Genomic DNA, 19,573 nt, shown 5'->3' on the forward strand with positions numbered 1-19,573 from the left:
TGCTGGACAGGAATGATGCACAATCAAAGAAAATGGTGTTTAATGGGGAAGGCCTTCATCTAGTAGCGTACTAAAAACAGTTGATTAATGAACATTGATTTTGAAGAACAAGATCAACTGTTTCTGAGAGGATGAAATCCTCTGTGTTGAGGCCCAGCACAAAGCCTGTGTGTGATTTAAATGCTACTATATATAGACCTTGGCTCACACCATGCATTTGGATGAATTTTACCCCAGAGACTTCCCATCCTGCATTTCAATCAGTCCACTTAGCATGTATCCTGCTACTATTTCTCATTATCGGTAGTGCCATACTCCATGACTCCAGTGAGATTACTCAAATATTGTATTATTCAACTGGAATAAGGGTGCCCGAATTTGGCCTTTTTAGCTTTCATAATTTCTCATGATTAATGAAAAAGGCTAGACAAGTGGTTTCAAAGGCTTCTGAGAGGCATCATATATTTCCCTATTGATTCTAGCTCCCTCAGAACATGTTGCTGCATGAAAATCCTTTCCCCTATAATGACTTCCATGTCCACTCAGACAGGGGACTCATTTCTATCCTTATGCTTGGTCTTTTTGCAGAATTTAACATAATCATATGTAATACTGTGTTGCCTGTTAGGATTTTTCTGGTTTCCTCCAGTCCCCTGACTGTCCATGCTCTCAATTAATGACCATAATAAAGTTATTTTGATTCTCTTTTCTGTGCATTCTGAAGTTCCCCAAGGTTTGGTTTTGAGTTCTAAGCTTTTGTACACTTACAAACATACCATGGGTATTATTTTCTATCAACTTTGCTTCAGTTTTCATTGTCATGCAGATGATGTGCAAATTTATTTGACATTTCCTCTGATCACTCAAAAGCTATCTGTGCTCTAACTTATTGCTTTAATGCTTTACCATTCTGGTTTCATGTGGGGCATAGGGTTTTTGGTGGTGGTGTTGATTTTGTTGGTTTGTTTTACTTAAAATTAATAAAACTAAAACCCAGTTGATTAGCTTTCCTCAGCTATTCAAGTCTGTTTCTTTCACTCCTATTTATATTTCTTATTGTTGATATCACTTTTTATAATACCTCTCTCTGAAAATGTGTGGTGCTTTTTGGTCTCAGTTTATCTTTATCTTATCAAATATATTGCATTCTGCCAACTCAGGAACATCCTTAAACATCTCTCTGACACAATTTTAAAGATGTTAATGCCTTAATTCCTTAGCAAACTACAGAGCTGATTTGATTATGATGATTTTCTTCATTTTTGGCAATGGAAAAATTAATAGATTACCACAATTCTGTAATGAATATTCTTGATAATATAAAATCCAGTCAAGTGACTTCCTCATACTCTACGTAGGACTTCATCATATTCCTCTGATTGTTAAATAAGGTATGAGATGGATTTATTATGAGGCTGTGGATATTAGAGTTTTCATAGGAGAGTCTAGTAGTCATTGTTATTATTACTGACTAAGGTCTGATCCTGGTGTTTTTGACTATGTAAGGACTATATAACCACACCATATGAATCTTGTTTTTTAATTACTAATAGTGTGATGTTGAGATCATAGAATATTAGGTTTGGAGGGAACCTCAGAGGTCATCTAGTCCAACCCCTGCTCAAAGCAGGATCAATCCCCAGACAGATTTTTGCCCCAGATCCCTAAATGGCCCCTTCAAGGATTGAGCTCAGAACCCTGGGTTTAGCAGGCCAATGCACAAACCACTGAGCTATCCCTCCCCTCCCTGGTCTAGGAATATTCAAAACCTACTTTTATTAATATGTAAAGCCTCTTATACATTAGTAGTAAAGTTCAGCGTATGGAATTATCTTCCTATTGATAAAGGGCCAGAATCCTTAGCTAATGTAAATTGGCATAGCTCTATTAACTTCAAAGCTTTCTCAATGGATTATACCAGCTGAAGACCTGGCCTACACTATTTAGCCTGAATGATTTATAGCAGTGATTTTCACTTTTTTTCTGGGGACCCAGTTGAAGAAAACTGTTGATGCTTGTGACCCAATTTTGCTGGAGCAGAGGGGTTTAGGGAGTGGGAGGGGCTCAGGGCTGGGGCAGAGGGTTGGGGTGAGGGTTATAGGGTAGGTCCAGGAATGAGGGGTTCAGGGTGTGGGAGGGGGTTCTGGGCTGGGTCAGGGGGTTGGGGTGCAGGAGGGGGTCAGGGCTCTGGGATAGGACCAGGGATGAGGAGTTTGGGGTGCAGGAAGAGATTCTGGGTTGGGGGGGCTCAGAGGATTGGGGCACAGGGTTGGGGAGCAGACTTACCTCTGGCAGCTCCCAGTCAGCGGTGCAGCCGGGATGCAGAGGCAGCCTTCCCACCTGTCCTGGCCCTGCGGATTGCGCTGCAGCTGAAGCTCCAGCAGTAGATCTGGCTCCTAGGTGGAGGCACATAAGTGGCTATGCGCAGCTCTCGCCCACAGCCACTGCCCTCCCCCAGCTCCCATTGGCCGGCGGAGCTGGTGCTCAGGACAGGGGCAGCACACAGAGCACTGTGGCCCCCTGCCTAGAAGCCGGACCTGCTGCTGGCTACTTCCAGGGCACAGCACAGTGTTGGAACAGGTAGGCACTAGCCTGCCTTAGCTCGACAGCACCCCCAATGGGACTTTTAATGTCCTGGTCAGCAGTGCTTGCTAGAGTGACCCAGTTCCTTACATTCTGTGACCCAAACTTTGAAAAATGCTGATCTATAGCTATTTAAATTTTAAGGGAGACACAAGAAATATCAAACCAAAACCAGATATGAGGGCCAGAGACGGTCATGGCACAACAATGCTAACAAGAGCCTGACAGTTACTACGACTTACCTAAAGATCACACAACAATTGAAGGAGTAGAAGGCTGCTCACTTTGCAAAAACATTTTCTAAGCAACTTGATATCTGAGATATACACAATTCTCTGGAAAGCTGGCATGTGTCACAGGGTCCATTCTCTGCAGTGGCATCTCCTACTGGCTGTCCTGTGAATGAGCTCTGCAAGGCCTGTGCTCCTCCTCCAGTGGTGTCTTCCCCCATCCTCTCCTGCTCTGCAACCCCTCTCACTCCAGGATCTGCAGTATCTGCTTCCTGACTTAGCTCTCCATCTAAGTCACTCAGCATTCCCCCTTCCAGGGGACAATCCATCAACAATTCTAAGCAGTCTTCCCATTCACTGCCAAGGTGCTACTCCCTCAATGGCCATTAAGGGAATCCAGGCCCACTCTCTATTCTGAGTTCTAGTCCTGGGTCCTCAGCTCAGCAATCCTGGGTTTCCTCTCTCTGCTCTCACTGACACTTCCCTGGACTGCTTCCTACAACTCTGGTTCCCCTTCTTTCTCTGGGGGTACAAGCTCCAAGAGCCCTCTTCACAGGAAGTGACTGCTTGCCTTCTTACATCCTTTCTAGCAGCCCCCAAGACTCCTCCCTTTTCCCTGGGTGAGAGTGATTGCCCTTTCTTAGAAGTAGTTCAGCCTGTACCTGGCTTTATAGGCCCTGCCTGTTCCTGCACAGGTGTGCCTGCTTGCAATCATTTAGTTCCCTGCTCCCTGGCTCCTGCAGGTGCATGTTGTGGATTTAATTGGCCTGCCTTGACACCTCAAGCCCTCCCCATCCTGTGTGCGGTGGACACGCCATCACAGCATGATAGGCACTGTCAACACATCAGGAACATGTTAATCCAATCAGAGTTTTTTAAATAACTCATTTTAGTTAATTGCTTTACTTATTTTTTTTAAAAGGAAAGCTGTGCTGATGAAACTTGTCAGGTTAAGAATGCTTGAGTATGAACTATGGCTCTGTTCTAAAAATAACTGTGTACAAATGGCGCCCTCTTACTCACGGATCCCTTTGTGTATTCAGAGTCCTGTCTTCTTACATTGCTGGAGCAATAGATTTTTACTACTGTTAGTACTGCAGGACATAAATGCGAGAAAGACCTGGATTCTATTTTGGCTCAGAGATCAACAACATTGTAATTATGCTCTAACTGCAGAAGTTTCATCACTGATGAAGTGTAAGACAGAAAACACCTAGACTGACTTTCAGCTTGCAGGGCTAACAGTAAAATACACACACGCACACACACACCTGAAAGAGAAATTGCCCAGCTCCGAGCCCAGTCACACTGAGCTGGAAACCCCGCAACCCCATCCCCCTCACAGCCCTGACCCCCCCCCCCCCCCCGAGATGTAGAAAAACAAACATCCAGAACACACAGTCCCTCACTCTAGATTACCTTTTCCTTGGGATATCATCTATGTCCCTGATCTCTTCCTGCTTCTGCAGTAGCTTTCCATATCTTATACTGATGGAAAAAATGGCCAAAAACACACTCTAATAAAGCCACTCCATTTCTTTGTAACTTTGCAGTCTCCTCTATCAAGTGACTCCTGATCAGCCTCAGTGATGACCTAGAGTCTTACCAGGTGACTTTATTGCCTGGTATTTATTCCCTGACAAACCAATTCTACAGGATAGAAGCTAGTCTTTTGTCTAGGATGTTTGCAGTTCAGTAGATGACTATCCTGATTTATCAACCTTCTATTGTCATGTACCATTTCAGTCCATCATGGAGTAAAGAGTCAACAGATAAGAGAAAGAAGCCTATATCAAAAGATCCCCCAGTATTAAACAGAGTTTATAAGCTGTACAGGCAGGTTCCACAAATCATCACAGATAGGATGGGCATTTTGAGCAATGGGTGGCAAAACAGGACCTCTTTGGAGTGATGACAAGGAAATCTTGCAGGTAGACTTCAGAAATGAGGGGGAGGAGCAAATGAGGGATATAGTTTCAGCTGGAAAAGTTCAGAGTAAGAAGGTAGAAATAAAATTGACTGGTGGTTTGACCCATCATTTCCCCCCCTTCTCTCATACCTGAACTTCCTGCCTGATAATATGGCATCAGTCAGGACAATAGCAGTTGAGTTTCGTAACAGCTTTCCCCCAGCACTCCAGCCTTCTGCAAGACCAGGGAAGAATTGGTTGTCCAAATGTGAGGCACTCATTTCAGTGGCATATAAAGGCCTCAGCTAGGTAGTGGTATCCATCTGCAGCATCTTATCTGCAAGTGCAGCACCCACCTGCGTGCAGAGGCAGTGAAGGGGGAGGTGCATGAGTGTTGCATTATTAAGGTTAAGATTCTGTCTCACTGATTTTTAGTAAAAGTCAGGTCACTGGCAATAAACAAAAATTCATGGAAACCTGTGACCTGTCCCTGACTTTCACTAAAAATACCCTGAGGGTTTGGCTGGGGGGCAGAGTGCTGCCGGGGCTTGAAGCTCACCCCAGCCTTGGAGCACCTTCTGCTGGCCAGTCTCTCCCTACTGGTACCTGCTTCCTAGTCAGTCTCCACCACTGTACTTCAGGCCCCGCATCCCTCACCAGCCTGTGGTGCCCTTTCTCCTGGGTACTGCCCTGCAGCAGTGTCCCCACACATTTGGGGTCCTCCCCTCCCCAGGGAACCCAAATCCCACCTTGTCTCAGTGACCCACTGCCAGTGTTCATCTGGCCTCTTCTCTCAAGGGCAAACTACAGTCTGAAGTGGCCACTCATCATTGGCCAAGGGGGTTGGACCACTACTTCTTCCTTCCCTTGCTGCTTCCCCACAGCCCTAGTATCTCCTCTGGCCCTGACAGCAAGGCCTCTGCCTGGGGTTTGCTAGGCTGGAGCTTCTCCAGCTCCTCCTGCCCTGCCCCAGCACTGTGCTGTCCAGGGTACCTGTTGCTCTTTCAGGTAGCCGGGTCCATCTCTCTCCAAGGCTGAAGAGAGACTGACTACCCCTTCTGATCTGCTCTCTTTTATAATGGCTTGGCCAGCTCTGATTAGCTGCCTCCTGTCTCTTCCTGATTGGCGCTCAGCCCCAGCCCTCTCTGAGGGCTGGCATTTAACCCTTTCTGAACCAGAGTGGGGTGACTGCCCTGCTATGGGGTACTTTACGCTAGTGTTCTCATCAGTTTAGTTCTCTAGGGTAGGCAAGGTTCAGTCGTACTTTTACACAGCACTATCCTATATTTGACACCATGATATAATACATGGTATGGGTGAGAATGATAGAGAAATCTCAGTTTAATTGAAGCCCTTCTTTTCTGTCTTCCTGTAATCAGGTACTACTTTCGACATTCCCAAGGAAGGTGGTTTACAGATTCACTCCTCAAAGGAGGAAGAAAAGGTTGCTTACTAGTGCCTGGAGAGTTTAATATATGTTGCCTTTGCTCAGCTACACTTCCTACTTTCTTTTCTACAATTTCTTGGAGCACAGGGGTATCAAACATATGGCCCATGGACCAAATAATGCAATAGGCCACCCTTCTCCAGGTCCTTCATGTGGAAGACTAGCATCTGAAGGAAGGTAATTGGTCAGTACTGCAGATGTAGTTCAAACTTGGATGTCTAAAGTGGAGGCTCTTAATCCATAGGTAGACATTTAAATAAGTGACATGATTTTCAGAAGTGTTGAATGCCAACAAATCTTATTGAAGTTAATGAGAGCTTCATCTGCTTGACATCTTTGAACATCAGATCTTTTAGGTGCCTAATAAGTATCACCTTTCTGCCGAACCATAGTATATGTTGGGAGCATTATGAGTTGGTCACCCGTTCTGGGAAGAACTCAGCGATGCAAACAATGGGTATTAGTACTGTTCATGGAACATAAATGGTCACAAATGAATTGACGACACCCCCCTCTTTAGGGAATCTTAGTTCAGGCACCAATGGGTGTGTTTGCACTGCAGCTGGGAACGTGGCTAGAAAGACCTGCAAGCTTCGCTTGAGCAAGCACGCTAAAAATAGCAATATGGCTGCAGCGATGCAGGCCAGGGCTCAGGCTAGCCACCCAAGTATATACCAGGGTGTTGTGTGCGATAGTACTTAGGGAGGGTCTCCAAGTAGTCACCTGTGCCACTGAAGCCCTGTTATGTTGGGGTTTTTAAAATTGGGTTGGGCTCAAATCTGAATACAAGACTCCTGTGTATTTAGAATGCTTTTCGTAGATTCATAGAGCAGAAGGGACCACTGTGATCATCCAGTTTACCTCCTGTGTAACATCAGACCATAGAACTTATATGAATTAATTCCTGTTGGAAGTCAAGTAGTGCTTTCCTCCTTTCAGAGTGCCACAGAATTAATGTCAGAAAAGGACTTCTATATTTTGTAATGTTTTGGTAGTGTTATAACTAGATTTTCGACACATTTCATAAAACATGCTTTTATTTTGGCTGAACATGTAGTGTTTAGTGTATTGTTTGAGATACTTAATTTCCTAGTCATGGATAGATGCTGTAGAAATAAAATATATTAAACTTACCCAACTTAAAGTACAGGAAAAAGTGTAGGTAGACAAAACCCTATTACTAGATTTTTACCCTGGTTGTCCTGGTCAACTTTAATATTTCTACTCGTATGAAAAGTACTATAGGATCTGAGTAGTGCCGTCACTCAGTGTCTCCTAGTGCTGTGCTGTGTATTGAGCCAAAGAGGCTACCGTCCCATACTAATATCCTAGCACTACTTTTGTAGCATAGCAGTCCCTTAGCGCTACACAGGTGCAGTGCTAGTGTGCTAATTTCTATGAAAACACCATTGCTTATTCATTACTATCCATTTCTACTGCAACAAGGGTTTAATATCTCTTATCTAAACACTGACCAGACCTCAGCCTGTTTCTTACAAAATCAAAGTGGTGTGAATGCAATGAGACAACTAAGTGCCAACTGTGAATTTGGTATATTCTCAAAGATTTTTTTTCTTTTCCTAGCCAATAAATTAGTTACACGAGAAGGGCCTTCCTTTCTGCAGATGCGAGTAAAACACTTGATGAAGTCAAACTGCATTCCGCAAGCTACTTTCTTGTCAAAATTCTGTGCAGATTCTCCAGAAATTTCAAATGTATCATCATCTTTTCGCCAAGCCTACATCACATGTTTGTGCTCTATGCTGCCTAATGAAGACTCTATTAAAGAGGTTAGTAATCATAGCCCCTATTAATGTGTGAAGTTTCTGTCAAGTGCATTTCTACATCAGTTTGGCTAATGCTAAAGTCAGAGATTTTTAAGAAAAACTAAAATATAAAGACTTCAGGCCGCAGTATGAAAGTGCATTTAATCTTATTGCTACAGATACACATATGCATTATATACAGTCTATCAATGTGGGCTTATACATATGTTCAGCCATGCAAAAAAGGTTTGAGTGCGCTAGATCCTCATATGCCTCAAGTATAAATCTAAAGTCTTCCCTTCAGCTGCCCTATGCACTGTGACGCTGTATTCTTCTGATGCAAAGGAATAAAATGACTGCTCTAATAGAGTGAAAACTAATGTAGAAAATGAGGGCTGGGGAGCCATGGGCAAACTCCTCTAGTGTCTAGTGGCCTGAACCTTTATGATCCTACTACTTTGATTAAAAAGTCTTTTTTTTCAATATAGTAATAACTGTGCTAATAGTGAACATTGTAAGCAAGGTTGCAAAACTGTTGCCACTGTAATCCCACTTGTTACTTTTTATTGAAGTCACTGTTTGGGCTGAAATCTTGAATGCTTGGTGTCAACTTGAATATAAGAATTTGGGGTTAGGGGGAAGGGAGAGAGTTTGAGCAAAATCTTTTAAGCTATTTTTGAGTGTGTGTGGAGGGGAGATAATGAGCAGGACTTCCCATTGTTTAAAATGAAATGTGGTGGAATAACTCAGATATTTGTACTTCCCAGCTTCAAGAGAATAGGCCCCTAATTAAAGCATCTCTGCTCAGTCTGGGGAAAAAAATTAAGAGCAAACACATTATTTGAAAATGTGGTGTTGCGTATGTTACCAAATCTGTTAAACATAGTGTCAGTGCTTTGCCTGGGAGTTAACTGGACAGCTGAGCTGCACAGACCCAATTACTTTGAATTAAGAAGTTGAGCCGAGGTGGTGAAGAGTGTTGCAAAGATGTGCCTTCTACTGTCTCTGTGAAAATCTGTCCAATTTTGGCCAAGTTGTAAGCCTTTGAAAGATATAGTAATTTGGACATGATACTAAATTCCGCAAAGATCCCATCTGTTGTGGGCAGGGGCGGCTCTAGATATTTTTCTACCCCAAGCACGGTAGGCAGGTTGCCTTCGGTGGCTTGCCTGTGGGAGGTCCCTGGTCCCACGAATTTGGCAGCAGCCTGCGGGACGTCCTCCGAAGCTGCAGGACCAGCAGAAGCTCCGCAGGCATTCTGCCGAAGGCAACCTGCCTGCCGCCCTCGCTTGGTGTGCTGGTGCCTGGAGCTGCCCCTGGTTGTAGGCCCTGCGTGGTCCAAGTTGAAGCACCTGAACTGAGACAGGCAGCGTCTTTTTGTTTGTTTGTTTTTGTTTTCCCCTGTGCTGCTGGGCTCAGGCAGCATGGAGGAAGAAACCATCTGATTTACATGCAGAGTGGATAAGAGCCCAACCTTTAGTGGAGCATTAGATTGAGGCAAGGAGACTGTGGGTGGTGGGGAGACTGGTATGACAGAACTGGTAATTTCCTGCAATATTCTGGACAAATCTTACTGAATTAAGTTTGTGGGCCAGGGATTATAAGTAATTCCATGGGGGAGGGGGACCACATCCCTCCAGGAGCTAAGAACGGGGAGGATGGTTAGGCAAATTCATTCAGATTGTAATACTCCAGAGAGCAACCAGCACCTGGAGAGCTTGGATGTACTTGTTCAAACTGGACTCTCCAGAGAACCAACAGACTGTCAGGAAATTTTCTCCTTAATAGCCTGAGTTTAAATGGGCCAAGCAAGGGCCTATTTATCCAGCAAGTGGATGGGGCATTCTGTCCGAGAGAAACGCCATTCCTTCGGGGGAAGGGTTGGAAGAACTTGACCTATTCATGGATGCTTGTTCTAAGCTAGCAGCTGTTATGAACTTGTGGCATCAAAAAAAAAAACCTCTTGATGGAGTTTGAAGAACAGATCACCTGTCAGAGCCCTTGTTGGAGTTGGGTGATTCCAGATAAGCTTATTAGCATGTGTGTAGTGTGTTTTAATTGTTTTAATGTTTTTTTCTGTAATGATTTCATTTGAAGAATAAGTGTGCTTGCTTAGAAAGGGCTGTGTGGTAACTTATACCTATGGGCAATTACACTGTTTATAGCCTCTGAGGAGAAAGCAAAGCAAGCCTGCTTAGGAGGGGAATTCTCAGTGTAGGCAAGAAAGTGCAGCCTGGGGAAAAAAAGCAATCAAGGGGGAGAGAAGTGCCTCCACTTGAGGTGATGGCCAGGAAGGCTGGAAGCATGAATGGGTGCCCTTGGTGGACTATAGAGGGGGAATAAAGGTACAGCTACTCTGATCTGTCACAACTGGGTGCAATTGGGCAAAGAGATTGGGACAAGAAACCATGGGGTAGTGGAAACTGACGTTTGAGGAGCTTGGGGGAGGTAGATTGGAACTGGGATCCAATGAGGACTGCAGACATGAGTGGAGTTGGGCAACTGGAGGCCAGGATTGGTGGGGAGAGACTGCGATGGTATGGGAAAAGGAGACTGAGACCAGAGAAGCTTGAGCAGTGGAGACTGGGAATTGGACTGGGATAGGAAGCCACAGAGGGGATGAGACAAGTCTGGGACAACCAAGTAGGAGGAGAGGAGGCAAGAGGGGTCACACTTGAGGGGAATGGGTAGACGACTGTGCCCACTAGAGAACCTCTCCTCAAGAGCCTGGAATGGAACCCAATATTTGAGTCTCACCGTTCCTCTATTAGTCTGCTGTTAGCAAATCCTATGAAACGCACAGGCAAAGTGTCCCATTCCTCTGTCGCGCTGGTTCACGTAGAGGATAGCCTATAACTTCTATCAGTTACTCCAGTAATTCAGATGATGGAGGTATGTTTGATAGATCCAAAGGTTCCAGTCCTTCTGATGACCCATGTGGGTGTCTGTATGATGCTACAAGATATCATGTATGTCTTCACTGAGAAGTCTGAAGGAATGCCTAACATAGTGAATGCTAATGGGAAGGGGGTAGGTTTAGAAGATAAAATAAAAGAAAGAACAAGTTAAAAATCACTTAGAAAAGTTAGATGCCTGCAAGTCACCAGGGCCTGATGAAATGCATTCTAGAATACTCAAGGAGCTAATAGAGGAGGTATCCAAGCCTCTAGCTATTATCTTTGGAAAATCTTGGGAGACAGGAGAGATTCCAGAAGACTGGAAAAGGGCAAATATAGTGCCCATCTATAAAAAAGGGAAATAAAAACAACCCAGGAAACTACAGACCAGTTAGTTTAACTTTTGTGCCAGGGAAGATAATGGAGCAAGTAATTAAGGAAATCATCTGCAAACACTTGGAAGGTGGTAAGGTGATAGGGAATAGCCAGCATGGATTTATGTTGTGTTACAGGAGGTGGAATTAACGGTGATGGAACTGTTTGTATACCAGGGAGTGAAGGCTTCAGGGAGATGTCTTTCCTTCTTGTGGTGGGGAGGCATGGGTGCAGTAATGGGGAGGTAGCCAGATTGGAGGGGGAAATGCACTGAATGGGCTATGGGCATGGCTTGGAAGATGCACTGAAGCAGGGCTGATGGGGTGGAGCTGGGGATGGGGCAATGGAGAGGATGGTTGGCTCAGTATGTTAATTGCAGGGCATGATATATACAACTGCCTTAAATGACTACCAACTCCTACCAACAATGTATCTTTTTCCTGTTAAAAAAAACTAGGGAAATTGGCAAAAAAAACAAACAACCCATGTTAATGCAGAGTTAAGGTTGTTGGATGTGTCGTCTCCTTGCAAAACATTGAGTTGAGCAAAACTCAAGTTTCTGAAAACTAGGAAATGCACAGTTAATGTTGTGGCCAACCACACATACCTTTGCTCTACTGACTCCATAGTTGCTGAAATGGGCAAGCTCTTCACCTCCTCTTACAACCCATTCGCTCTTACCCATAGATTTTATCTATCACTGTTAAAGGACAAAAAAGGGAAGAGGGGAAAAGGTTGCCCATGCCACCTTTCCTCTGATCCCCTGGAGGTGGCAGTAGCCAATGGTGTAATTATTTGAATACTCCAGCTGCAGTCAGTTTGTTTAAGTGTACACTAAATGGTGCAGGTGGTAGTTGAGCCTGCTTGGTAAAGGTGTGTTAGTGGTAGGAGGATGTGTGGATTACTAGGAGGTGTGAGACAGGGCTGTGATTTATGAGATCTGTTTTCCACCCTCATTTGTGTGTGGAAAGGGAAGCAGTACACGTGTGCCTTCAGGATGCAGTATACAATTATTTCTATTCAGAATTTTGTAGGTTATGTCAATAGCAGGGCATAGTGCTGTTACTGTAAAGGATATTGTCCACAGTGAGGTGGAATATGAGAGGATTCTTTAATGCTGGTTAAGTGAAAGTGAGATTGTATTCTGGGAGTGAGTGTAAGGGAGTTGTGAAAGGCTGAGAAGTGGATTCTTAAATTATACATGCTTAGTATTCTTTCCTAGGAGTGGGCTAAGTGTGTGAGTTTATTCCAGGATCTGGAACCTCCTGAACCTTATCGTGCCAGAGGCCACTGTGAGAATGTGCTATGTGAAAATTGAGGCATTTCTCAGAGGGTAGAGGGAAGGTGACGTGTGCAACCTTTTTTGTTGTTGTTTTGTTCTTTAATGATATTAGGTGGAATCCTGTGGATGAGAATGAATGGGAGGCTCTTCCTTGTACATTTCAGAAACTGGGGCTGGCAAGGTTAAGGTATGTCTGGTGTTAGGGCATATTGGGGCACTGCTGAAGAAGAGGAGAGTTAGGGTTGCATGGCCAGTCTTAACTCTGTATTTCCTGATTATCAGAAGCTTAATTTTTTAAAAAAAATTTTTTTCCTCCCGCTTAACTCAGTGCTCTGTAAGGGGACGACATAGCATCAAGCAACCTTAACTCTACATTAACTTGACTTTTTCGTATTGATATACTTTGAACATATAAAGCACAGCTTCCATTGAGTTCAGTTGCAGCTATGTGTGCACGTATTCACCATTTACATAAATCGGACCCCCAATTTCAGCTCAGCCATTCCAATAGTGAGAGGGACCATTAATGACCCCCGTGAAAAGTTTGAGCCTGGTCTATACTACAAAGTTATGTTGGCATAGCTGTGTCGGTCAGGGGTGTGAAAAACCACACACCCTACCTGACATAGCTATGACTGGAAAAACTCCAGTGTAGACACAGTTTCTGTCAGCATAGCTAATATTTGTGGAGTTGGTACGATCTGGGCAGAAAAATTCCTATTGACAAATACTTAATCTACATTAGGGGCTCTTCTGGGATAGATATACCAGGAAAGAATTTGTAGTGTCGACAAGGCTTTGATTTAAATAACAGGACCAGCATCACATAGCAAATCTGTGGCACAGGCAGGAATAGAATCCAGTTCTCCAAGGTAATACTCAGCTGCCTTAACTATGAGATAATTGTCTTCCTGCAATCCCCTGCCCATTCTCATGGTGCTCCCTATGGGTCTGTCCTCCAGAGGAAGCCCTGGAAGGAGCAACAATTGAGCCAAAACTCAGGGCAGTGCTCCCTGAACTTTGGGGGTGGGGGGGAATCAATTTCACCTCCTTTCTCCCCCTGCCATTTGTTGTTAAAGGCTTGCCCACATTCATTTGTACACCTTCCATGTACTGTTGCCTAGTCCTTCTAGCTCCTCCCACTTTGGGAAAATACTCCTGGAGTAAACTTTATTATATACTACTACTTTCAGGAAAATCCTTACTTCCTTCCATGTGTGACTTTAAGTATTAGTAGTCTCACTGAAGTCCTAAGTGGAACAAAGTGCCTGCAACAGAAAGAGAATTTGGGTCAGAATGTAAACAAAAAACATCTTGCATTAGAAGTTGTATGTGAATATCTAATTCAATAACTGCTTCCTTATTAATACAAATGATCACAGTCACCGCTGTAATAATCATCCAATTGAGATGTAAGTTTTTGAAAATGTAAATTGCTCATGTTTGGGGAAGGGTATGCTAGTGGGCTGGCATTCCTACTGGGGGCAGAGATTGAATTGTGGTAGGTTGTTTCTGGTATGTTGTTTGTTCTATAGTGTTCTGTACAAACAGTTCCACAAATCCTTGCATGTATTAAGTCTCACACTTAAATCACTAAATTAAACAATTATTAGGTTGGGTTAATAATTGTGGATCAGATTGAACTGGTATTTGGAGGTATACCATACCAGCAATACTTTGTAGTAAAAATGGTCCCTTACGGCTTTGTTGATGTGTTGGGGTTTTTTTGTTTTTTTACTTGAATGACAAATAAAAACTTTACTGCTAGAGAGATGGAGATGGATTCTGTTCCATCTTGAGTTATCAATTGAATTGTTCCAGTCATGGACACCTGCACAACTGTGTCTTTCAAAGATGTCAGGGGGCATAATTTATTTCGGAGAATGTTTATTTCTAGCGATTACTCACAAGGTAGAAAGAATGCAGCGTTGACTTGGAGCAGGGGGTTGGACTAAATGACCTCCTGGGGTCTCTTCCAACCCTGATATTCTGTGATTCTAGGGAGAATAGGATTACAATTCAGAATGATCTGGACAAACAGGAGAAATCATCTGAAGCAGATAGGGTGAAATTCAATAAGGACTAATGCAAAGTACTCCAGGAAGGACTGTCAATTGCACACACACAAAATGGGAAATGACTGTGAAAAGGGATCTGGGAAATATAATGGATCATAGAAGATTAGGGTTGGAAGAGACCTCAGGAAGTCATCTAGTCCAGCCCCCTGCTCCAAGCAGGACCAACCCCAACTAAATCATGCCAGCCAGGGCTTTGTCAAGCCAGGCGTTAAAAACCTCTAAGGATGGAAATTCCCTAGGTAACCCACCCTAGTAAAATAGTTTTTCCTAATATCCAACCTCGACCTCCTCCCACTGCAACTTCAGACCATCACTTCTTGTTCTGTCATCTGCCACCACTGAGAACAGCCTAGCTCCATCCTCTTTGGAACCCCCTTCAGGTAGTTGAAGGCTGCTATCAAATCCCTCCTCACTCTTCTGTGGACTAAATAAACTCAGTTCCCTCAGCCTTTCCTCATAAGTCATGTGCCCCAGCCCCCTAAGGATTTATGTTGCCCTTCGCTGGTCCCTCTCCAATTTATGCACATCCTTTCTGTACTGGGGGACCCAAAACTGGACAGAGTACTCTAGATGTGGCTTCCCCAGTGCCAAATAGAGAGGAATAATCACTTCCCTTGATTTGCTGGCAACGCTCCTACTAATGCAGCGCAATATTCTGTTGGCCTTCTTGGCAACAAGAGCGCGTATCTACCTCTCCCCCAGCTTGTGTCATCTGCAAACTTGCCAAGGGTGCAATCCATTCCATCATCCAGATCATTAATGAGATCACAAGCTGAATGAGTCAAAGTGTAACACTGTTGCAAAAGTATCACCAGGAGTGTTGTAAGCAGAACACAGGAAGTTATTCTTCCACTCTACTCTGTACAGATAAAGCCGCAACTGGAGTATTATATCCAGTTCTGAGTGCCACATTTCGGGAAAGAGGAGGACAAATTGGAGAAAATCCAGAGAAGAGCAACAAAAATGATTAAAGGTCTAGGAAACATGACCTATGAGGAAAGATTTGGGGGGGGGGGGGGGGAAGGGTTTGTTTAGTGTGAGAAATAAAAGACTAAGGGAGGACATAACATTTTTCAAGTACACCTCTACCTTGATATAATGCTGTCCTCGGGAGCCAAAAAATCTTACCATGTTATAGGTGAAACCGTGTTTTCTTGAACTTGCTTTGATCCACTGGAGTTTGCAGCCCCCCACCTCTACCCCACCCCCGGAGTGCTGCTTTACCGCATTATATCCAAATTTGTGTTATATCAGGTCACGTTATATTGAGGTAGAGGTGTATATAAAAGGTTGTTATGAGGAGAAGAGAGAGAAATTGTTTTCGCTAACCTCTGAGGATAAAACAAGGTGCAATGGGCTTAAATTGCAGCGAAAACAGTTTAGGCTGGACATCAGAAAAAATCCATAACTGTCACAGTAGTTAAGCAGTGGAACAAATTGCCTAGGAAGATTGTGGAATCTCCATCATTGGAGGTACTTAAGAACAGATTAGATAAACAGCTTTCAGGACATAGTCTTGCCTTAAGTGTAGGGGACAGGACTAGATGACCTCTCAAGGTCTCCTCTAGTCCTGCATTTCTATGATTCTGTAGTGTTTGTGTCAAATGGCTAATACTGGTGATTAATAGGCAATATTGAAGCTATTTCACTAGTACTCATTTTTAAACATCTGACTACCTAGATTGTTGGTAGATCTTAAATAAGGTATTTTTAATCTGATCCTGATACACAGTAAAATTAAAGGAATGTACACAACACAGTTGCCAACTTTCACATGGTAAATAAGCAGTCCGACTTTAACAGTAAGCCAAAAATCAAGCTAATTCTATTTCAAAACAAGGCAAAAACAAGCCAATCTCTAAGAACCCCAACACTCTATGTGACTGGATCCCTCTGCTGTGCAGTCTGAGACTGTGGTAGGCCCACTGTGCCCCCCGACTCTCTCCCCCTTTTGCCCCTGCTTGCCGGGAGCCGATTAAATAAAAAAGCAGCAACAAGCTACTAGCCAACAAGCAACTCGCAAGGCAGTTAAGCCAGAACCAAGCCCATTTCTGCATATTTTTTTTCCGTGGGTTTCACATGTCTGGTACACAATTGAAGTGGTACTTTAGCTTAAACCCATTGGCAGTAGTGCAACAAAGGATGTCTTGCCAAAATCTATTAAAGAACATTAAAATAGTAGGAAATTTGGGGATGGATAAACAGATGACCATTGGAGAACATGAGAGGAAGAAAGGTTATGAGACTGGCTTACTCCTGGAATAATTATTCCTAGTTTTCGTTAAACCTTGAATTTCACATGTCTAAAAGAAGCTAGGAATATTTGGAAGTAGAAAAAATGTTAAATACAGTCTGTTAACATACATCATTTAGAAGATTTTGCAAAAAAAAATCCCTGAAGAAACTTTGTTCTTTTTGACATGACATTGTTTTTGTTAGATTGCAAAAGTGGACTGCAAAGAAGTACTAGAGATCATATGTAATTTGGAATCTGAGGGGCAAGAGAACACTGCGTTTATTCTTTGTACAACATACCTCACCCAGCAACTTCAAACTGCAACCGTGTATTGCTCTTGGTAAGTAATAAAAATGTGTGTGTGTGTGTGTGTGTGTGTGTGTGTTTCTCATGTATGGTTTATGAAAAGTGCAACAAACAGTTTAACATGATTTTAAATGCCACTTTTTCATATAAAAAAAAATATAGAACGTGATGACTAGACTAAAGCCGGATGTTAAATTAGCTTTTCTATAGTATATGCAAACTGTTCATCATTGTGTTAAGGAGAGCTAAAGTGACCTATCTGAAATCACACTTTTTCAATCTGTCAGGGTGAGACATTGTACGTATCGAAAAAGATTATGGTACCTCCTTAAGAAATTAAATCTCCAGAACTTGACGTTCATTTGAGAATTCTAGAGGCAGTAAAAAGTCAAGTAGCTGAGCTACTAACCAGAATAAGTTGGTTCAGTTCATAAAAATATACGTTTTTCTATGAAAGAGGTTATCTATGGGTAACTAACTGGAGTTCTTAGGGTGGTTGCTTCTGCACATTCGTGCTATTGAGATTCATGACCAGCACCCTAGGATCACAGAAATATTGGATAAACTGCACAGGTACCTGGTCTTGACACTGAACATTTAGGGACCAAGGTAATAAGAGGCATGTAACTGAAGTGCTTCAGTTTTTTCCATTGAACCCCAGAGCCAAAGATAGATTGATAAGTCTATATGGAACAAGTGAAAGTGGGTTGAGTAGAAAGAATGTGCAGGGGGAATGCCCCTGAAGAACTCGGTTATTGTAAGAAACCTCTTTTTCTTTCAGGTGACTTCTTTACATTCCCACTGATGAAAATTTGGAAAGCATTACAATCCCCAGAATGCTGGGACTAGGCATTCTTAACTGAAGAGTGATTTAAAAAATACTCTTCCAATCCTAGCATCAGATCTGCATGTCTAATTCAGGTAGAAGTGCACGCTTGCATAACTCAGTGGGAATGTGGCAGAAGCATTGCAGAGAAGCTGCTCAGACACTTGCTGAATAAACCCATAGCTATGGTCCAGGAACCATGGCTAAGGTGTAGCAGATCTCTGTTCAAAGTCTGATCTGTTTGGATAGAAGAAAGGAAGGTCTATTTTTCCTCTCATAATGATAGTGTTAGTGTTCGTTTTCTATAGATAGCTTACTCGTGGGGGAATTCTGCATCAAAAAAAAAAAATTCTGCACACAATATTGCAAAATTCTGCAAATTTTGTCAAAATAAGACTCTCTAATCATGCCAGTTTCATTTATTTTGGTAATTTATTTCAAAATACCTTTCAGCAAGTATGTAACCACACACACCTCTCTCTCTCTCTCTCTCTCTCCTCCCCCCCCCCCCCCCGGAGTGGAATTAAAGAAACCACCACACCAACCCAGTTTGTTTCTCTGCCTCCTATCCCCCCAGAGCCCAGCTGCGGGGCAGACACTCTCACCACCTTCCCTCCCAGATGCAAGCTGCAGGGCCACCAGACACTCTCACCTCCTCCCCCCAGAGCCCAGGTTTGCGATTCTTCTCGCCCTCCTCCCTCTTCCAGCCCAGATACTGTCACCCTCTACCTCCCAGAGCCCAGGGATCCAGAGGGAGAAATACCCTGATGCTAGGTCCCAGGCTTGAATGGAGTTTCCTGCGTGCCACCGCCTCCTTCCTTCAGGATGTGCTGGGAACCCCCCAGTTCCCTCCCCTGTCCTTGTCTTCTATTTGTGAGCTGAGCTGTACCGGGTTCAGCAGCCCCTAGTGGTGGCCAATATCTGTACAACCCATTTCTGTGGGCGGGGGGAGGAAATTCTGCATGCACTTTAATTTCTGTAAAATTCCGCATTGGCCATCTTTTCATTTTCTCTAGATAATATTTAGATACAAACATAAGAACGGCCATACTGGGTCAGACCAAAGGTCTATCCAGCTCTGCATCCTGTCTTCCAACAGTGGCCAATGCCAGGTGCCCCAGAGGGAATGAACAGAATAGGTAATCAAATGATCCATTCCCTGTCCCTCATTTCCAGCTTCTGGCAAACAGAGGCTAGACACACCATCCCTGCCCATCCTGGCTAATAGCTATTGATGGACCTATTCTCCACTAATTTAGCTAGTTCTTTTTTGAACCGTGTTATAATCTTGGCCTTCACAACATCCTCTGGCAAGGAGTTCCACAGGTTAACTGTGTGTTGTGTGAAAAAATACTTCCTTTTGTTTCTTTTAAACCCGCTGCCTAATAATTTCATTTGGTGGCCCCTAGTTCTTGTGTTATGAGGAGTAAATAACAGTTCCTTATTTACTTTCTCCACATCAGTCATGATTTTATAGACCTCTATCATATTCCCCCCCCTTAGTTGTCTCTTTCCAAGCTGAAAAGTCCCAGTTTTATTAATCTCTTCTCATATGGCAGCTATTCCATACCCCTAATCATTTTTGTTGCCCTTTTCTGAACCTTTCTCAATTCCAATATTTTTTTTTTTTTTTTTTTT

General features: G+C 43.4%; 1 protein-coding gene across 3 annotated transcripts in view; it reads left to right on the plus strand.

The window, feature by feature from the left end:
* RLF (RLF zinc finger) overlaps window positions 1-19,573 on the plus strand; it is a 111,224-nt gene that overhangs the window by 50,000 nt on the left and 41,651 nt on the right. For 2 of the 3 annotated variants that reach the window (XM_032776418.2, XM_075060851.1), the window contains 2 exons: window positions 7,754-7,959; window positions 17,007-17,143. In XM_032776418.2, coding sequence (XP_032632309.2) covers window positions 7,754-7,959; window positions 17,007-17,143 — 343 coding nt within the window. Of the gene's footprint in view, window positions 1-7,753; window positions 7,960-17,006; window positions 17,144-17,890; window positions 18,357-19,573 lie in introns of those variants that run through there. The other variant, XM_075060852.1, reaches the window with a different exon arrangement.

The sequence above is a fragment of the Chelonoidis abingdonii genome, chromosome 25, assembly GCF_003597395.2.
Source record: "Chelonoidis abingdonii isolate Lonesome George chromosome 25, CheloAbing_2.0, whole genome shotgun sequence".
Taxonomy (NCBI): Eukaryota; Metazoa; Chordata; order Testudines; family Testudinidae; genus Chelonoidis; species Chelonoidis abingdonii.